The sequence below is a fragment of the Staurois parvus genome, unplaced genomic scaffold (assembly GCF_062004578.1).
Source record: "Staurois parvus isolate SC_StPar_1 unplaced genomic scaffold, SC_StPar_1.0 ptg000634l, whole genome shotgun sequence".
Taxonomy (NCBI): Eukaryota; Metazoa; Chordata; class Amphibia; order Anura; family Ranidae; genus Staurois; species Staurois parvus.
Window position 1 is genome coordinate 12,955,762 of NW_028318430.1, and position 22,127 is coordinate 12,977,888.

Here is a 22,127-nt window from a genome sequence, read left to right on the forward strand (position 1 = left end):
AGGTTTCAAAAGGAATACTTGCCTTATCCTGGGTCCCTCTGTCTGTGCGAGTCCTCGTAGCCTCCTCTCTGTTGCTCACAGGTGTATGCTCGGTCACATACTCTCTCTCTCCACTCACAATATGGGGTTAATAGCCCTGCATTGTATTTATGAAGCCAAGGGACCACCCACATCCCTGAGCTTCAGGGAGAAGGGGACAATGCCCAGGCTGCTGGGGCAGAGGATCAGGATAAGTAATACTGCCTCTTACTCTAGCCCCTAAACATAACGAACATTTTACACTTGCTGTGTGGGGAGACCCCACTGAAAGTATTCTTTCCACCAATCCTGGAGTTTTGCTTTCAACAATTGCTTGTAGTAAAATATAATTGTTGCTGTTTAGGTTTACCTGTTATTCATAACCTGAATGAGACAAGTGGCAGCCAGAATTTAATTTGCTATGTGTTCTATGAATGGAGGGGATGGGGCTATCAGTCATCCTCCATTCAGAGATCCTGCTTCATTCATTGAAGATGTAGTACATCCATCTGTGAATTGAGACACTAGGTGGAGAGGGTGGGCATAGTCTGGGTCTCTTGATTATGGGGGTGGGGGCGGGGATAGAGGAATATTTTAACTAAAAGAGGAATCCGCACAAAGGACGTAACTTGTTGGTTGTAAATTAAGTCCCTTGTTTTTAATTTTGGTTACACTAATTTTTAAATTGAATGTACCTAGAGCTGCTTGCACATACCTTCTGTTGTCTTTTAGTACACCCAAAGAGGTCCCAAAACTCAGATTGCAAACAAAGTCGCTATTTCATAAAATCAAAGTTAGAGTTGTGACCCACCCCTCCCAACACCTGCACCTCTATTGGTCAGTGAGGCTGATCATAGTTATGAAAGTCTGCTTACAGTGTTACTAAACCCACAACTATAAAGTCTGTGGGAATATTCAGTATAGCATACCTGTTATACTCACTGTGGAACCTAATGGGGGGTTAATCCTCTGCACTGTGTAAAAAGGCTGTTTGATCCTGTCTTCTCTGATCCTGCCCCCTTCTTCTGTCCCCAATCCATATTGATAGTACAGAGCTCTAGGAGTCACTGTGCACATGCTCAGTTTTGTGTGTATTGCCAGAGTTTTTTTTTCTTTGGGAGGATTCATTTGATCAGCACAGGGCCAATCAGAACTGTCCAGACAGAGGGTCGGGGGTTATGCAGCCTCATAGGACAGTCAGAGCCGAATGAAAACTACTTCTACAAGCTTTAACCAGTGCTCAGCTGGACACTAATAGAAGTCACAAGACTGTTATATACTGCTGATGACAAAAGGTATTTAGCAGTTTATTTTTACTTCAATATTTTCATTTCCATGTAGTGTGTACTGTAGGAGACCATATATAGTGAATGCAGGGTCTTGGGTTTAGTAACACTTTAAGAGCCAGATAGACATCTGTGTGCCTGCAGTTTACTGATACTCTCAGTTTACAACACTAATGGAAACTGCAGGGTTTACTTTTAGTTCAATCTTATTTTATTGAAGTTTTCCAAGTACAAAGAAAAGCAATTGGATGCACAAAAAAACTGAAATATTCTGCATATAAACACATATGACAATTGGAGAGACGAGTGTTAGTGTATGCCAGTAATGAGAAGATATCATCAAATCACATGCTGTTAGCCAATGTAATGAGGCTAAAAAACATTAGGAGAAAAACATGTTTAACCATGTTTAACTAGTTGCCGCCCAGCCTATAGCCAGATGGCGGGTGGGCGAACAGGTTGTCCCTGCGGGTGGACACCATAAGGTGTCCTTTCCAGAACGCACATTGCGCATGCCCACAGGGCCGCACTGCGGTGCGATCTGTCACCGGCCGTGTACCTCGGACATGGCCGATGACAGATCTGTCAGTTGCCAGTACCATGTGACCTGCTGTGACCAATCACAGCAGGTCACATGACAGTTGTAAACAATGGATGGCTTCCTTTCATGCCATCCATTGTATACAAGTGCGTCTAGCTGTGATTAGTCACAGCGATCACATGCACAAGCTGGGCCAATCACAGCCCAGCTGTGTCATGTGATTAGCTGTGGCCAAATCACAGCTAAGCACAAAAAAAAACTCTGAATGAATCGATTTCTTTCAGGTAAATGCTTGCTTATAGCAAAGTAATTCTTTGCTATAAGCAAATTGTGTAAGAAAAAGAAAAATACTGATCACTTCCCCAAAGTAGTACAATGTTACTATGTAACATTATACTACTTTGGTCATAGTGAAATATGAAAAAAAAATCTTAAATAAAAGAGAAAACAATGTAATAAAAAATAAAAAAAATCTAATTTTTCATACTGTCATTAGTCAGTGTCCTTGATCACCACCATGCCAGTTATATGATGACACTGTACTGCACTGGTGACAGTATGTAAAAAAAAAAATAGTGAAAATCATTTTTTTAAGTTCTTCATTTTCCGAAAAATTATGACAAAAAAATTACAACTTCTAAAAACTCGCTATGCCTGTTATGAAATACGTCACACTGTCTACTTTGCAAAAAGGGGTCATTTGGGGGATATCTGTACTGTTCTGACATTCTTGGACCTCAAGAAATTAGATTGGCTGTCAGTAATTCAGGATTAATTAATTTTCAGATATATCCCATAGTTTGTGAACTCTATAACTTTCCTACAGACTAAATAATAAATACTAATTTGGGTTATTTTCACCAAAGAAATGTAGTAGAATACATCTTGGCCTAAATTTATGAAGAACAATTATTTATTTGCAAACTTTTATAACAGAAACAAAAAGTTTTTTTTTGTTAATTTAGCAAAAAATAACCCCAGCGTTGATTAAATACCACCAAAAGAAAGTTCTAGTTGTGTGAAGAAAATGATAAAATTTTAGTTTGGGTACATTGTTGTATGACTGTGCAATTTTCATTCAAAGTGTGAGAGCGCTGAAACCTGAAAATTGCCCTGGGCAGGAAGGGGGTAAAAGTGCCTTGTATGGAAGTGGTTAAGCAATGATAAATGCAGTGTAATCTGAGGGAAACATCTCCGGGTTTTAGCTATCTGAAGTATCTCCTTATAGAAGAAGATACAGGAGAATGAGTAAAGATAGTTAGAAAGGATGAGATTATAGTTGGAAATAATGGAGTAGAAGTCTGGTTGAAGACACAGATAAAGCAAGGGCACTCCATCATGACTGGGGAGGATCAAAGGTCAGTTCTCCTGTAGCACAAGCCTGAAAATCGAAGGAGTGCAGATGTGAGAGAATAGTTCTATTCCAGTTTTCTGTGCCAACAAATGATCCAGGTCCCTTATGGTGTCTAATTCGGTTGCCCATTCACCAAGGTAGGGTAGTTGATTTCCAGTGGCAGGAGATGACTGCTTTAGCTGCTGTAAGTAAATGTCTGAGGACATCCCTCTTTGTGGATTTAAAGGATCCAGGAATCGTGGATAGGAGAGCTATCTTGGGTGACACTTGGGTAGAAGTTGCCATGAGTTTACAGTAATGGGGCAAAGATTTGTTTGCAGAACATCCATATGAGCGGACAATCCCACCAAATGTGGAGCAAGGTCGAGGTGTGACTTTGCCAGCAGGTTTCAGGTATCGTGGGGTCATGGAGTACTGAGTGGCATTTGTAGCATCTGGTGACTAACTTGAATCCTTTTAATTGTGTTTTGGTGGCAAGAGATAGTTTGTGGGCTGGGGTGAAGCATTTTTGCCAGTCTGAGGAGAAAAGGTCTGGTTGAGTCCTTTTTTCCATGACTGTGTATATGAGGGGAAGTCCGTGCAAGTGGCAGCTACAGGGTTTATTAAAAATGACCATTCTAGACAAATATTTTTGCTGAAGGAGGGTTAGGAAATTAATGACTTGAATTTGGGGAATCAAGATGTGCTGTCCCACAATGTGTCATTCTAAGGCTGTGTAGATTTGAACATGGGGGGGGGGCAGAGAGGGCAAGGAAGCAGCACATCCTGGTAGACAACCATGGGGCTAACCTGCAGTGTTCAGGTTGCCATACTGCAAAGTCCAAGCATCCACCTGTGTACTGTATATTTTGGTTAGTACTCTTTGTAAGACCTGATGTTTAGGAGTTGCTTGATAGGGCTCACAACCACTTCCTGAAGGCCAAGTTTTGTTATCTATATGAACCAAACCTAAATGTTCCATAACAAGCACTCTTGGTTCTAGCCTTGCTGCAGTGTGTGTTTTAGACACAATATATCCCATACAAGTCTCCTGGGAATCTTCGCAGATGCTGTTACATCCAAACAAATATTCCAGGATAGTTGGATTGTAGGACATTTTAGAATAGCACATCAGAGTCCCAGGGTCTTACTGAGTTAGATTTGTTGTGTGCAGTGATGTTCAGGAATTAGTCTTAGCATCCAGATTTTTTTTTTCTCTAGTATCTGAAGAAACATGAGCTTATACCATTTATGGGGTTCATTGAACCATAGGAGAAATTGGACTGCCATATACACAGGGTGATGACCATAATGCAATGCAAATCTACTGTATAGGGTGTTTCTTGCTTTGACCGTCAATTTGCCCTTGTCTCAATAAATCCAACAAATGTACCACCTTGAGGTTTACTAACTCAGCTGAAAGCTGACAGGATAGCTTTCTCACTAAGCATCCCTGTATGGTGGCCCTTATGTCAATGTGTCTTTTTCTCTACCTTCAACCACAATTTTATGTGATTTCTTAGTCTTCTCACTTTGTACACACAAATAACCCTTATGTCTTGTGGTCTTTACTTTTATTTTTATATATATATATATATATATATATTCACTCCACAAAGTTGTTTTGCATATATTTGTGAATGTTATGGTTTTAAAAATTAAAAAAAGAACATTAAAGTGAACCTGTCATGTTTTCAAAACTGCATGAACGATCACTGATGCATGTAAATGTGCATGCTTTCAAATCCATTCTAGGTCTGTGCTGTATACAAGGTCTTAAGTTCTCAGCAAAGAGAGGTTAAACTCTGCTCACTGGCTGTGCTAAACCTCACCCCTGCCATTTAGCTGTCAAATGCCAGAGCCTCTACCAGCCACAGAGCTTTTTCTTTTTAGCAGAGTAAAAAAAAAAAAAAAAAAAAAAAAAGAGAGAGACAATTAAAGCATTGCTTCAATGAATGCATCCTTTAACCTTTCTGGTTATAGGAAGTAAGATTCCTATGTTTAGAACTGCATGCTGTTTTAGTTTTCTTTAAATCCTTACCATTGAAGAAGATACCAGGTATCATTTGGTTAGCTGAGACGACAGCACAGAATATTTATTCACAGCTTGCAGCTATAAAAATCTATTGCATATAAAATGTTGCCAGGCACATAGAGACATCCTATCTTGTCTCAGAGCAATAATGGCTCAGTCTTCAAGATCAAACCAAAACTTCTGAGCTTTCGAAATACTTGTCATTTCAGTTGCTAGGTTTATGAAGGTTTCTAAACATAAACAAATCACAGTACCAAAGCACAAATGCTGGTAACAGAACACAATTATATACTGTACATTCACATAAAAATCATCAGTATTTAAATTATTGGGCTTCAGGGTAACAAACCCAAGCTATTGTGAGGAGGATGTAGGAAAGTGTTGGTGGAAATCATGTTATACGTATCATCAATGCCACCGGAAGAGAGCGTTGTCCACATTGAGGCCTCATATTTCACACTGCATTAGTGCCCGAAGATGAGAGTGTTGTTCAGAAATTTAAACTGCTTAAATGAAGAGATCATCGCTGTTAGACGATCTGTATGTATATCACTGCTCTAAAGCCCCCATGCATGTTCCTTAGTCCTGCAGTACAGCCGGGTGCCAAAACCCAGGAGCCTGCTCCCGCTCTATGGTGCACTCAAACCCAATGAACCAGGCCGCACACTGATGACACATCAGAGGTTTGGTGTCAGGTGAGGATTGTGCAGTGTTTTTTCTGTATGCTCATTAAAGTTCACTGGACTTTCAGAAAGTCGCTGGTGTTCATCCCCGTTCTTTGGGCTTGATATGATCATTCCTGACACCATACATCTTCTTGGCACCAACATTTTATTGTAGTGTAACTACACTGTAAAAACATGAGATATAAACGAGCGCTAGGTATAAAGCTGCTAGCATCAAGGTAAACCTCCTACCCTCTAAAAAATCTGAGAAAAAAAGGATGCAGCACTAAAATAGTACAAGTGAAATATGTGCAAGCGCCAGCAGGCGTAGAGGTGAAAATAACGTGAATCGTCCAAAATATGACATATAAATAGTGAGTTCAATAATCAATAGACTGTAGTCATGTGACTATGGTGGTAAATATGAAGTCCACTGAAGTGATAATCCGATTCTGTGAATTCCGTGACTTGAGTGATTACAGAATGGTAATGTGAATGCACTAACCAGAAGCACAATCTTTTTGCGCATTTGTGTAAAAGGTGTATCCCATCATGGTCATCTGGATGTGGATAGGACCAAGGCAATCATCTGGCACACGACAGCATACAAGTTCATTAGCGGACCTTACGCACACTCTCAAAGGACATCTCACATGTACATGACCGATGGACAGGGACCCACAAAGCATGTATTGGTATCCACCCTGAAAAACACCTTGGCCTGCTCAGTTGGAAATAACTGTTTTTCAGTTTCAGAGAAGAGCCTATGTTGCCAAAACTCCCTTTTTTGTTTTCTTTCCTTAAGTGATTTTTTTTTTTATGTAGAGAAGTGCCAAAGATAATTGGCTGTTTCCAAACCCCTGCTGTTTTCAAACTATGCACTTTTGTCCTGCTGCACTTCTGTACACTGCACTTCCAATGAACAAAGTCTACAGAGTAGATTTATTTAATTAAAATGTAAATGAAGCTAGTACACTTTGTAGTGTATATTGTACTAGTTTGACTTCAGTAAGGTAAACTTTAGTTGCTGTGGATTACTACACTTTGCACTTAGCATTTTGCTCCTTGCACTATTTAAAAAATAAGCCCTATAATATCTATAAAATCTGTTGATCACATTATAACAAATGTTGACATGCTTATTCAAAAAAGCAATGTAAAAAGTGATGTTCAAAGAGCAAGATGCTCTGCTTTGTTCAGATTGGTTGTGATGTGTTTATGCATTTTGTTTGCTACTTTTTAATTTAATGAATAACCATGCAAGTATTCTTCATCTTTGTTTTATTTTAATCATGTTTTTGCCTTTGTTTTCAATACAGCTTACCATGACGCCACTGTCTCTGGCTCGAGCTTATGAAGAGGAGTTTAAACAAGACATGATGGCATTGAAGGTAACTTTGGTTTGCATGTTACAGAGAAAAAGTGCCCAAATGTAGCATACAATAGTGGCTGGTGTATAGTTTGTTTTTATTGTCACAATGTTAGTGGATTGCTTACATAACTACTGCAATGACTCCTGAAGGGGGAACATTGTGACTGCATAGCGAAACAGGAGCAAAAAATACAATTCATAGTCCTGTGACATGCTACAGTTAGAGAGCACAGAATCATGAACCATAGGTCAGGACAGGCAACACAGGATCATAAACTGTATATAAGCTGAATAATAGCAAGCAGCACAGGACCATAAATGATTTAACTGCTGGCAGCACCAAGAAGAAACACAAGTCAGGCAGCAAATGATCATGGATGAAAAAAGACAGACAAAGCAAAATAGTGCAGTCTAGGTAATAACGAGTACAGATCAGACTATGGAACCTGTATGGACAGATGAAGGTAATCTATGCAAAAAAGGTAATATATTAGTATCCTCACAAAGCAATTGCTTAGTACCTTACTGTGCAACTGCTCAACTGGCTTCCACTAAAGCTGAGTACACACGGTCCAAATATCAGCTAGTTCAGCAGGAACTGGCCACCATTCAGGCCATGTGTATATCTATCCTTCTGACAGAAGCCGGTGTAAGGATCGTCTTTTGTCAAAGGGACATGCTGGAAATCCAGCCAATGGCTGTGAGCACTGATTAGTGTGTTCTGATGGGGGAGGACAGAGGGGCAGTCCCCCTGTCCAAACACAAAGGCACAGCTGGAGAGATCGCTGCACTAGCATCGCATGTTTGTACAGCAATCACTCAGGTTTTTTTTCGTTCAGCCCACTGGGTTGAATGAAAAATGCTGAATATGTGTACCAGGCATTAGATTCACTGTGCATGAAGAGATGTTCCTAAATCCATGGCACTGCCTTGCCTAATAGTGACCCCTTGCCTAAATGCAGTCAGTGGAAGACTGTATATGAATTGTACATACAGGGTAATTCCAAAATACACAGATGTTCCATGACATGACAAATTCATTTTAGGCTTGGATATTATAATATGCAAATCAAAAACTTAAATCGAAATGATGGATGAGTAGTGTGCTGCAGGAAAACCTTTTGTTGCCTATACCAACCAATCAGATTACAACTATCGCTAACCAATCAGATTACAACTATCATATTTACAGTCCATGTTTGAAAATGGAAAAAAGATTCTAATTGGTATGCTATGCACAACATTCTTTTCCTGATAGCGAAAATATCATGTGTAGGCCTGCTCGTTATTATGCCCATATTTTGACCTGTTGTTGTTTAGGTGGAGCTCAGCAATGATAAGAACAAATTAAAAATATATAGGATGAAACCAGCCTATATCACAGCGCTCAAGAAATGGTGAAAATATTGGTATACAAAAATAAAATAAAAATGATTAAACCAGTAATTTAAATATTTAAACCAAGCTGCCATTTTAAATAACAAAAAAATTCTATAAACTGTGACTGAAAAAAGTACACATAAACAGTGCTTTGTCAAAACACAATGTCCAATTGATATAAAAGGATAAAGGAAAGAAAAAAACCTCCACCAAAAAAAAAAAATTATAAAATAAAATTACAATGTGAAAAGTTGAATTCATTCCAGTGGTAAGTGTCTCTTTAAGATAAGGATTTAGTAAGGAAAATCCATTTGGTTCTAATTGGGTGAGGGAATTATCTAAAAGGGAAACCAAATGGATTTTCCTTACTGATGCTTTAACACCTAATGGCTGAAATATTGAACTAGACATTGTTTTATTAGGGTTTATTGATTTATTATGATTTATATGGTTATTGTCAATTTAATTTATTTGTTGATCTAAATTTGTTTATTAACCTCCCTGGCGGTATTCCCGAGTGTAGCTTGGGGTAAAGTTTCAGTATCAAGAGCGGTAACCCTGAGCTACACTCGGGCTTACCATGCGGAGCTGCTCCGGGATCCCTCAATCACTTACCTTGTCCTGCGCTCCCGCGATGTCCCTCCTGTATTGTCCCTGGCAATGTAATCTGGCGGATGCCGGCATCTGTCATCTGGGTTCCGTCCCCTGCGAGCGTCGGGACGTACGGGGGACGGAACGGCGGGAAATTTGAAAATGACAAAAAGTGACATTCACTAAAATCACATAGTAAAACATTACTGTATCAAACCATTTCACATACGTTTTGTCCCGAGTGCTTTGTCCTGTGCCCTGCCTGCATTTTTACTGTTCTTTCTGCCTGGAAACTGAGAAATGTCCATGGCGTCCAAAAAGCGTCCCTTTAGGTCAAAAGCGGTTTTAGACCAGCTAGAGAACAGCGATAGTAAATCGGAACCACTTGCAGAATTGAGTGATAATGATTCGTGGGGAAATTCGTCATCAGACACTGAAAACGATTTTGCGACTTTGCTCAGTGATGTGTGAACTTGGTGCTATATTTCAAATTTCTGTGTTTTTGGTTTGATAATATTATTGAATTAAATTTGTTATTATATTCTTTTTTATGATTATTTAATAAATTATAATTTATAATTTCGTGTTTAAAGTTTTATCCTACCCGGGATGTTTACTAGCCTCTTGTTTGGACAGATTTCAGTGAGTTATTCGTAAAAATGACAGGCCTACAATAAAAAAAATACATATTTCCATGCAAAAAAATGTACCGCTTTGAGCACAGAAATATGGACATAATCAGACCACTAGGGAGGTTAAATAATATTTTTTAGGATTTAATTTAGTTTATTTAATTTCATTTTCATTTTTTTTCATTTAATTCCTGTCATTTTGTTATTTATTTAATTATTTGTATTTGGGGTTTGATCTTGAATGTTTAAATGTCCAATTGGTTGCATTTTGATCTTGTGTAGTTAGTTTTTGTATAGAGAAAGGTTTTTGAATGCCCATCAAACTTATTATGGATTAATTTTATGTCATCTTAAATTTATCCACAAGATGGTGATCATGAGCATTAATTACCTAACCAATAGTATAACAAGCTGCCTTCTATAAAGCCGCCCTCTTTTACGTATGGTCACACCCTCAGAGGAAGTCGGATATGAGGAAACGCTGGTGAGTGTTGAATCCAATGGGGTGTTAATCACTGCAGGATCACATGGATGGTGGATCGCTTTATCTTAAAGATACACTTACCACTGGAATGAATTGAACTTTTCACATTATAATTTTATTTTATAATTATTTTTTTTTTGATGGAAGTTTTTTTCTTTCCTTTATCCTTTTATATCACATGGACATTGTGTTTTGACATAGCGCTGTTTATGTGTACTTTCTTTAGTCACTGTTTATAAATGATAAGAACAAGCTTTAAAATGTATGCAAACCCTAACATTAGGTCCATTTTAGTTGTCTGATGAATCATCTTAGGTACGACCAGCCTGAACATAGATGGATTGAATCCTAAATTGCTGAAATTCTCAATATTTCTGCTTGTTCCATGTGTAAATTGGGGCTGCATCACCTGCATGTGAGCTGCCAAAATTCACTTCTTGGCACATGCACTGGGTGTTGATGTGAACTACCACGAAAAATTGGCAGTCTGTTGGCATATGTGCCAAGGTAAGCTGCCATTATTATGCTAGAGGCTAGCACAGGTTGTTGCAAGGCCATGCAGACAAAAACATGTACTTAGAAACTTCAGAGGTATGGTGCCATATAAACATTAATTTCGTCCTGGGGTCATTCTGCTAAAGGCTGATCATAGTGTTGATGTTACAACTTTTCCCTGCAATGCTATGTCATGTTTTTATAGGTTATATTGTATGGCAGGTGCTCTAAAACAATGTTTAGAGTGCTTCTAGTTTTTTATAGATTCCCTTGGAGTTTCTATGACAATGCTCATTGTAATTCCCACCTAAATGGGAGCATCAATGCCTCTCTGGTGCTTCTGCATGTCTTTAACTATAATATCAAGTCTTATTGCTGATAATATGATTACATTAAAGTGTAATTTAGTTTTGTCAGTCTCAGTTTGATAATTTAATGTTTTTCTGTCTTCTGTTCTTCCCAGAAGCAATTTTTCCTTGTTTGAGTTATGAGTAATGTGTTCTTGTTTAACAAGTACAGTTGTTTTTACGTAGTACGAACTCATTTTCCAAAATTTGAGTTAAATCGGTTGTAAAGGCTCAAGGTTTTTTACTTTCATGCATTCTATGCTAAAAATTTACTGTTCACAGCCCCCCCTACAACTTCCCTGAGCCCACAATAGCAGCGACTCTCTGGGGACGACTCCTCATTTGTTGAGAGAGCAGCAGGAGCCATTAGCTCCAGCTACTGTCAATCACAGCCAGAGAGCCACTGAGGAGAGAGCAGGGGGCAGGCCAAGCCGCACTACATTTGTGAATAGACACACAGAGCAGTGGCAAGCTGCTTGCTATGGGGGCACTCAGCAGGAGGGAGTGGCCAGGAGCGCCAGTTGGGAATTCAAGAAGAGGAGGATTGAGGCGGCTCTGTGCAAAACCATTGCACAGAGCAGGTATGTATGACATGTTTGTTAATTAGAAAAAAAAAATCTGCCTTTAAAATCACATTAAGCAGTAAAGAAAGTTGAGTGGAAATATCCAAATAGTTATGACTAAACACCTAGTAGTAGTTAGTCACAATTACCTGGACTTGTTTTAAAATGTTTTGATGCATTTTGCTACTCACCCAAGTTGCTTTCTCAATTCTAATTAGCTTCCAGAACAAACCCCATCATTTATAGTTTCACAGGTAGCTCAGTCACCTTAATCCAGTCGTCATGTTATGCGGCAAGGCAGCTGCTGATTTCCAGGAACCATGTAGGAGGTGTGAAAGGTTGTGACATTTGCTTCTGTTTCCATATATCAAACACCAGGACTCCAAGAAATGTAGAACATGTCAATTGTTCAAAACACTTAGATAAAGGTGTGAATTGTCAAATCACCTGGGTACAGATGTTAACACTGCATTGTATGTGGGGTACAGATGGTTTAGGGAAAGTCACATCAGTTTGATGTAGATGGCTTCTTTCATACCCTTTGGGAATCCGTTATTCTCTCTGTCCACAATTTGCACTTTCCTTAAAAGAATATCCCTTTTTCGCTTTACCGCTGCTCTATAGTAAAAATTTTGGGGGGGGGAGAGAAGAGAACTGTATGTAAACAATACAGTTCTCTCCCCTGTCAGATCCAGCACACTGCTTTGTATGGCTTTGCATAGCAGAGCTATGCAAAGCAATGTGCTTACAGTGGAAAGCACAGACATAGACCCAAAGTAAAACACACACAGCACACAGTTAACCCCTTCCTGTACAGTGTCAGTGCTTTCTATTAGCACTGATCACTGTATTGGTGTCACTTGGGATGTCCATGACACCAAGTCAGTTCCTCCCAGTGTCAGAATTCCCGCCGCAGTCCCTCTATAAGTCGCTGATTGCCACCATTACTAGTAAAAAAAATGCTTCCAGTATATATACCGTCATTTGTAAGTGCTATAACTTTCACGAAAACCAATTAATTTACACGTATTGGGATTTTTTTTTAGCAAAGACGTAGCAGAATATATTTTGCCCTAAATTTATGAAGAAATTCCATTTTTTAAAATGTTTTTATTGGACATGTTTAAAAGCAAAAAAGTAAAAAATATTTTTTTTGTCGGTATTTTTTGGTTTATAGCACAAAAAATAAAAACCGCAGACTCGATCAAATACCACCGAAAGAAAGCTCTATTTTTGGGAGAAAAAGGATGTAAATTTCATTTGGGTGCAGCATTGCATGACCGGGCAATTGTCAGGTAAAATAACACAGCGCCGTAACGCAAAAAATGGCCCGGTCAGGAAGGGGTGTAAATCCTCTGGAGGGCAAGTGGTTAACCACTTGCCTACCAGGCACTTTTACCCCCTTCCTGCCCAGGCCAATTTTCAGCTTTCAGTATTGTCGCACTTTAAATGACAATTACGTGGTCATGCAACACTGCACCCAAACAAAATTTTTATCTTCTTTTTTGAGACAGAGGTTTTTTTTTGGTGGCATTTAATCACTACTTAGTTTCTGTTATAAAATTTTGTAAATAAGTAATTTTCTCCTTCACTGATGTGTTCCCTCTGATTGTATACTGGTTGTAAAAAAAAAAATACTCCAAATGTCCCCCCCTGGCACCCCCCTCCCCCAAACAATAGAGCCCCCTCAGATTCCAGGGCCCATGGTCAGTAGGCAAGAGGCTAGCCTGCAGTCCCCTTCAAAAGCCCCTGTCCCGGTTGGGTCTGTCATATTTATTTCCTATTCCAAGTAGGCTAATCAGGTCCCAAACCTCCACCTGGTCTTAATATGCGTTAGACGGAAGAGTTGTCATCGGTAGGTGAGGGACAGAAGTTGTGGAATCTGTGTCCGATTGCCACCGCTTCAGCTGGGGGTCTTTGCCGTTCCGGGGTTTGGTCTGCTGATGGGGAGAGGGACCAATTGCCCGAACTCCTTGGAGCTCTGAAGACATGGTAGGTGCTAGACAGAGGCCAGCAGCGCTCTACCTTGTTGGCAGCTCTTCAGCTGGGAGGTCTTTACTGTTCTGGGGCTCGATCTGCTGCTGAGGAGAGGGGCTGACTGCCCAACTCCCTGGAGCTCTGAAGTCAGGGTAGGTGCTAAACAGTGGATCTGCTGCTGGGAAGGAAGGATGACCACCTACTCTCCCGGACTGTGGATCTGCCGCTGTGGAGATGAGCTGGCTGCTCCATCACCCGTACCCTCATCCAGCTGCTGGGACAAAATTTCTCTGGTACTGTCTCCCAGGTGCACGGACCTTGCTGGCGAGGGAAGAAAGTTTACTCCACTCTGGCTTGCACTGTTGGAGAGTGAGGATGGCTTCTTCCGGTCCCAGACTGTGAATCTGCCACTGGGAAGGCAGGAAGGTGGGATAACCTAAAAGTCTTAGGTGGACAGGGAGAGAAAACTATGGAAGGGAGATCATGTTGTTGGAGTATCCAGGTTGCATAAGAAGCTAGGGGCTTATTCAGCCCACCAGGCTCCACCTATACTAAGATAAAATGTTTGGGTATGTTTTTTTTTTCAGGTACTTCCCCCCACAATATACATGAGAGTTACAGAACATATTCCAGAGATTATATCTTTTATTCAAAAAATTATACTTAATGGCCATGCCTATTCTACCTCACAAGGTAAGTGCTTTACTTTTTCTGTTTTGTTTTTTTTTTTTCGTGACCTGGGAATCTACTGTGCATCAATGGCGTACACAGGGCAATGTGGACACTGTGGTTAAAAAGGGCATCACTAAAGAGAAGGTCATATGAGAGCTTTTATACCAATTTTAAAAAAAAATCTGATGATTGATATGTCAGTTGATGAGTAAAATCATGATTATGTGACATTGGTAAGAGATGGCTTTGATCCTGTCAGACATCTGCAGGCACAGGATAACATGAATCATTTATTGTTTAAATTTGCTAAAAGAGTTTTTAGGTATTGTAGAAATGTGTTGTAGGTCATTTACCTTTTCTTTTCCTATTTATGGGCCTTATCTCTCTATCTCCCTTAATTTTGCTTTTTTTATGTTTAGTCTGTTTATATTTTATCTTTCATGGTTCCATCTTTTCCCCCTCATCAACATTTTAATCAAATTGTTAAATAAAACCTTTCTGTTTTCATTACATATCTTTTCTAAGACCCCGTGATGTCATCACTGGCTGTCTGTGCTTCTCTATGCAATTCAGACAGATAATGGCTGCTGTGAGGGACCAGCAGTGTGTTGTACATAGCTTCCTGAAAATATCACAGCAGCCTAGCTCAGTACCCTTCCCAAGAGCCCTCAGCCCTGATGCAAATGATGGGATGGCTGTTGGGAGGATTTATGAAAATATCAAGATTACTTGATTGGTGGCTGTTAGTCTAGAGGAGTGGGCATGCCTATACAGGCTGCATTTGCATGCAGAATGCCCTAAGTAACACCCCACATTTTATGGTCCGCCTTCATAAATAAAGAGGTTGTATAGGCTGAAGAGTTTTTACTGCTCCCTCCACAGCCCCCCCTAAAACCTGAGCCCGATCTCGATCCAGTGCTGTGCACGGGAGACTTGGCTCTGCTGGGTCTCTCTCTGGCTGAGACACAGCGGCGGGAGCTGCTGAGTGAGCAGGGGACAGGTTATTAGCCATGCTCTGTGTGTTTTATAGACACACAGAGTGGGGCTCGGTAGTGAGCATACACAAGTGCCCCCCCCCCCCCCCCCCCCGGAGCAAGAGGCTTGCTCTGGGGGCACTCAGCAGGGGGAGGATCAGGAGTGCCGGCTGGGGACCCAAGAAGAAGTGGATCAGGGCTGCTCTGTGCAAAACCATTGCACAAAGCAGGTAAGTATGAAATGTCTGTTATTAAAAAAAAAAAAAACAGACCCGAGTCTTTAATATCACTTTAAAAGAACTGAAATACAAAAAATGAAAGAGGTGGACCTTCAGGCTGGGATGGAAATGTCTAAATGATGCTGCATGTCCTCCAGCCAGGAAACGAGGCAGGCTCTGTCTGACTTGCTGCAAATGCACACTCTGAGCAGATTACAGTTTTCAATGAAATCAGAGGAAGCAGTATTCGTACAGGAGAGGAGCCTGTACAACTGTGCAAGACTGGTAAGGTAAGGCATTCAGCCTTAAAGCCGAACTGAACTCTGAGAAATACTGACCTCCTCATTCCAGTTATGCGGCAGTTAAATCTCTCGCTGGAGGCTGTCCTCTTTGGGGAATGATGTCATGCCGCACATGCGTACAGGAGTCTGTCATTCCTACAAAGAGAGAATGTACTGGGAGTGCATGCTGAGCTGCGCATGAGCGGCTCACTGTGCGCTCCATAGAAGACTGCAAGCAGACAGGCAAGTGTTTATTTCATAACAGACATGGAGTGTGCTTTCTGTAATAAAGAGCTGTCTGCTTGCAGGTTTTTTGTTAATTGCATTTAGTTCCACTTTAACTTCCTGCAGCCCAACATACTAACACACACACACTCACCTACCTACCTACCTTTTTTTGTTGTCATAGAATAGATGCAGGTTCTTGCTCCCTCCCTACATCCCAGCACCCCCCCCCCCCCCACATCCTTCTGTGGTGATTTTCAGATAACTGTGGAGATAAACAAAGGGAGATGGTGGATATGAAGAAAACAGGCTTTCATAGAAAATATATGGAAACTATGAGTAACACTTCCAACAATTAACCCATATTTTTGTGGTTGGGGAGCAGACTGATGTAAAAAAAAAAGGCATACTTTACAATATAAACTAATTTTGGAATCTGAATAGGACCTTGGTTTACAAGATGTACAAATAATTAGGTGCTAGAAATGAAAGTGTAGAAGAGGTTGTCTTGCTGCCTGAAATAGGGCCATTATAGATGTGACCCTGAAGAAGACTAGATAGTTAAGAAAGTCCTGCACTTCAGGAAAAAAAAATGACCCACTATAATTCAGTTTGTCACAACTGAGTACTGCTGCCAGGCAATAAAATGTGATAACCCCCTACTATGGGGCTAACCCATTAACTGTGAAACAATAAATATACTGTGCAAAAAACCCCCAAACAAACAGGATAAGATCTATCTTCTCACTGCATTTTCTCCCTATTGTCTGGAACTTTAGTGCACCTCCATTCAAAGTATAAATAACATGCTACAAAAATCATAAAGGAAGATATGTGAAAGTGTAAAATAAGTCCCTCTATTTCAAGTGCCATGCACCATGCTCCGGAAGCCAAAACTACAATACACCTCCGTGTGCACCGCTGGTGTACATGCCCAGACTCAGATGCACTCACCAGATATAGAGACCCCTTTAGTTAACAAGTGGGTCTATAATAGCTTTATATTATATTCCACTCCTCTGCAGCATTTTCTCCTCTTCCACTTCTCGTATATTATTGGACACAAACCAGACTATTCGTGACTGTGTGAGTTACAGTATATGCCACCTGTAGGTGAATGGACAGTGGCAGATCAGTCACACAGGAAATCCCTCCATATAACCCCTCCTACACAGGAACTACATCAGTTTTTGTAGCAAGCAATGAAATTTTAGAAAGGGGAGGGACCTCTTTTACAGGTAAGTACTCCTCAGCGGTACGTGACAGCTGCGGCCAAGGGAAGAATCTTCCGCAGCCCTGTCATCCACTTGGTAAAACCTTGTGAACATATGAAGCAAAGACCATGTGACACCTGATGGTGGACACCTCCTTGACACCTGATGGTGGAGAGTCCAAGATGCCCCCACACTCCTGGTAGAGTGCTCTCTCACCCGAAAGGGTGAGAGCTTATCCTTCAAACCATAGGCTTGAATGATTAACTGACACATCCAATTAGAAATATTTGACCTGGATGCCGTCTGCCCTTCCTGGGCTCTTTTGGCAGCACAGACCTCTTATTTTTACACAGGACATGAAGCACAAGATACAGTAAAAGAACCAAGAAACCTCTAATCCATCTTTTCTCTTCAGCTTCACCTACAGTTAAAATGAGCGAAAAGAGGAGCTGCAGTACTGAATCTTAAATGGAGGTGAAGTCGGAGAGAAGAGAAGAATTGGAGGTTCCTTAGTTCATTCATCTTGCGCTTTATGACCTATTTAAAAATAAGAAGTCTTAAGCATCTGATGAGTCTTTCTGAGTGTTTGAGCACTGTACACAGTGGAATTATGCGGAAAGAAGGATTGCTGTTTTTACACAATGATTATGGACTTTGATGCTTTCTCACAGTGATTTATGGAATTTATTATAAGCTTAATGGAACATTTTGTTTGTGAGGAATGCACATTGATTTGGTTGTGGGAGTATAGCGTTGGTCTATTTATAAAGATTTTTGCATTATCCAGGGAGATAATTTATTTTTCAGCTGTTTGGGTAGACAGGAGTGGAGGGTAATGTGAATTTATAATGAGCATTTGACCCTTTGATTTGGGAAGGGTGGGGGGGTTGTTGAGCTACACTGATCTGCCTTAATATTATGACAACTGACAGGTAAAGTGTATAACATTGATTATCTCGTGACAATGGCACTGATTGTGGCTGGAAAATGTTAGACAGCAATTGAACAAATTGTCCCTGAAGTTGATGTGTTGAAAGAAGAAAAAATGGGAAAGCATAGGGGTTTGAGCAACTTTGACAAGTGACAGGGTCATGGGTGGCCAAGGCTCATTGATGCATGTGGGGAGCAAAGGCTGACCCATGTAGTCTGATGCAATAGAAGAGCTACTGTAGCCCAGATTGCTGAAGAGGTTTAGGCTGGTTCCAATAGAAAGGTATCAGAACACACAGTATATCACAGTTTGTTGCATATGAGGCTTTGTACCTGCAGACTGGCCAGGGTGCCTATTCTGATACATGTCCATTGTCAAAAACACCTACAAGGGGCACATGAGTAGCAGAACCAGAACATAAAGCAATGGAAGTAGGTGACCTGGTCTATTGAATTCAGAAATGGTTTGGGGAACACAACGAGTTTGAGGTTTTGACTTTGCTTCCAATTTCTCCAAATCTTAATCCAATAGAGCATCTGTAGGATGTGCTGGAAAAACAAATTAATCAATGGAGGCCCCACCTTGCAAGTTAAAGGATCTTCTACTAATGGCTTGGTGCCAGATACCACTGCATACCTTCAGAGGTTTAGTGGAGTCCATGCTTTGAGGGGTTATGGTGGGTGGTCATAATGGTATGGCTAATTGGTGTATTTTTTATTTCTTCATTATAGTCATGATGCCTTTTTTAAAGTGCTTTTACTACCTAAAAATACAACCACAATTTGCAAATCTCATAAACCAATATTTTTTTCATAAATAGATAATGGAAAACATATCAATTGTTTAAACTAAGAAAATGTATTTAAAAAAAAAAGGTCATTTAGAAAGTGATTGCAGCAACACGTTTCAAAAAAGTTGGAAGAGACCAACAAGCAGTTGGGAAAGTAAATGGTACTAACAAGGAAGAGCTGGAAGAACATTTGCAACTAATTAGGTTAATTGGAAACAGGTCAGTAACCAGAATGGGAATAAAAAGAGCATCTTAGAGAGTCAGATGTCTCAGAACTAAAGATAGCAAAAGGTTCACCAATCTGTGAGTAGCTGTGTCTAAAAGTTGTTGAACAATTTCAGAATAATATTCTTCAACGTAAAATTGCAAAGACTTAAAATATATCTTCATCTATAGTACATAATATCATAAAAAGAGTCCAGAGAATCAGAATCTGCAGAATTGTCTGCTTAAGGGACAAGGCTGAAATGCATTATTGGATGTCCGTGATCTTTGGACCCTCAAACAGAACTGCATTAAAGACAGGCACAATTCTGTGATGGACATGACTGCATTGGCTCAGGAATACTTCAAAAAATTACTGTCTGTGAACACAGTGCGCTGTGCCATCCAAAAATGCAAGGTAAAGCTCTATCATGCAAATAGGAAGCCATATCTGAACATGATCCAGAAATGCTGCCATCTTCTCTGGACCAAAGTTCATTTAAAATGGTCTGTTGCAAAGTGTAAAACTATTCTGTGGTCAGACGAATCAAAATTTGACATATCCTCCTAGATTGTAAGCTCGAATGTTCTGTCCCCCACTATAATGTACAGCGCTGAGCAAACCTTTTAGCGCTATAAAAATACTGAATAATAATAATATTGGCATCCTCCAGGCTAAAGAGGAGAGGGATCTTCCTGCTTGTTATCAGCACTTTGTTTAAAAGTCTGCATCTCTGATGGTATGGGGGGTGCATTATTATGTATGGAATGGGTAGCTTGCACATCTGGAGGGGCACTGTCATATGCTCCCATCCAGACAATGCCTTTTTCAGGGAGGCCTTGCATATTTCAGTATTTATAGTAGAAGAGTGCAGGTGCTCAGCTGGCCTGCCTGCAGTCCAGACCTTTCACCAACTGAAAATATTTGGTGCATCTTGAAAAGAAAAATACAGCAAAGAAGTTCCAGGATTGTCGAGCATTTAGAATCCTATATTAGGTAAGAATGAAACAACATTCCTCCCACAAAATTCCAGCAACTGGTCTCCTCAGTTCCCAGGCATTTACAGAGTGTTGTTAAAAGAAGAGGGGTTGCTACATCGTGAAACATGGCCCTGTCCCAACTTTTGTGAGACTTGTTACTGCCATCAATTTCAAAATTACCTTATTTTATTCTTAAAATGCTACATTTTCTCAATTTAAATAATCGATATTTTTTTTTATTTTGTATTGTCAGTAAAATATGGGTTAAAGATTTATAAATCACTGCATTCTGTTTTTATGTAGATTTTACACAGCGTCGTAACTTTTTGGGAATTGGGGTTGTAAGTGCTTTATTGTGCATAGTCATTTGATCTAAGTTTCTGTAATCTATTTTACTGGCATAAGAGAGGACTGTTGAAAAGCTTAATGGCATAGAAAAGGTTTACATGGAGTTACACAGATAACCCTTTTTGTTTGACTAGGATCATTTACTTTAATTTGGCATCAGCAAAGGCTCAAGTAAATTGGCTACTATCTACACTCAGCAGTCACTTTTTATTAGCTACACTTTGCTAGTACCAAGAGAATATCCCCCACACCATTACACCACCACCAGCCTGAACCGTTGATACAAGGCAGGATGGATCCATGCTTTCATGTTGTTTACGCCAAATAATGAACCTACCATCTGAATGTCACAGCAACCAGTCTGCCCATTCTCCTCTGACTTCTGACATCTACAAGGCATTTTCCTCCACACAGCTGCCAATCTCTGGATATTTTCTCTTTTTTGGACCATTCTCTGTAAACTCTAGAGATGGTTGTGCATGAAAATCCCAGTAGATCAGCAGTTTTTGAAATACACAGACCAGCTCGTCTGGCACCAACAACCATGCCATGTTTAAAGTTGCTTAAATTCCCTTTCTCCCCCATTCTGATGCTCGTTTTGAACTTCAGCAAGTCGTCTTTACCACATCTACATGCCTAAATGCATCAAGTTGCTGCCATGTGATTAGCACTTTGTGTTACCAAGCAATTGAACAGGTGTACCTAATAAAGGGGCCGGTGAGTGTATAATTTATTATATACTGTACATTGGATAAATGTTTTTTTTTTTTACCAAAAAAAAAATCTTTATCGTTATTTCATGAATATGTTCCTGAATAAGTGGGTGTCATCTCACACTTGCAAATGGGCAGGTTACCCCTGATTTACATTTTGGCTCCTGGCAGTGAATGATGCATACCTCTCTGTGGTGTGATATTTAGTAGCACGATGGGAGAGACATTACCATTGTTAGAGATGTTCTTTTCCACCTAATCTTGACAGATGTTTTATATATTTGAATTTCTAGAAACTCATTGATCTTGGCATGCGATGCATCCAGGTACTTGTGTGTCTTGGCCAGGTTTCTTCTACATCAGCAAGAGATAAAGTATGCAGAAAAATATGAGCTGGCACCATTTAATGATGGGTAAAGGTCTGAATCCATCATTATTTACATAATGGAAAAAAATACACTTTTTACTTATTACTTTAACCACTTGACAACCGGTCTAGAGCTGAATGATGGCTTCAGCTTGGTCATCTAGTTCTGGGAGGGCGTCATATGACGTCCACAACTGCTTCTCCCACATGCCCTTAGGAGCACACACCTGGAGAGCTCTGTGATTGCTGTGTCTGACGGACACAGCTGATCACATGATATGGTAAAAGGCCAATCACAGTTCCCTTTTACCACATGATCAGCTGTGTCCAATGACACCGCTGATCACAATGTAAATACAGTTGCCAGTTATCGGCTGCACTTTCCTCATGCTGAGGAAAGAGGAGAGACGGTAAACGGCAAGTGTATTTAAAAAATCAGAGGCAGTCCAGTGCAGCCCCCAGCCCCAACAGTGTCCATCTCTGCTACAAG

At 40.2% G+C, this 22,127-nt stretch overlaps 1 protein-coding gene across 2 annotated transcripts in view; it reads left to right on the plus strand.

The window, feature by feature from the left end:
• The window catches only part of CARS2 (cysteinyl-tRNA synthetase 2, mitochondrial), a 98,017-nt gene that overhangs the window by 20,049 nt on the left and 55,841 nt on the right, over positions 1-22,127 (plus strand). For both annotated transcript variants that reach the window (XM_089693583.1, XM_089693584.1), the window contains exons 4-5: positions 7,198-7,269; positions 14,307-14,412. In XM_089693583.1, coding sequence (XP_089549709.1) covers positions 7,198-7,269; positions 14,307-14,412 — 178 coding nt within the window. The remainder of the gene's footprint in view (positions 1-7,197; positions 7,270-14,306; positions 14,413-22,127) is intronic.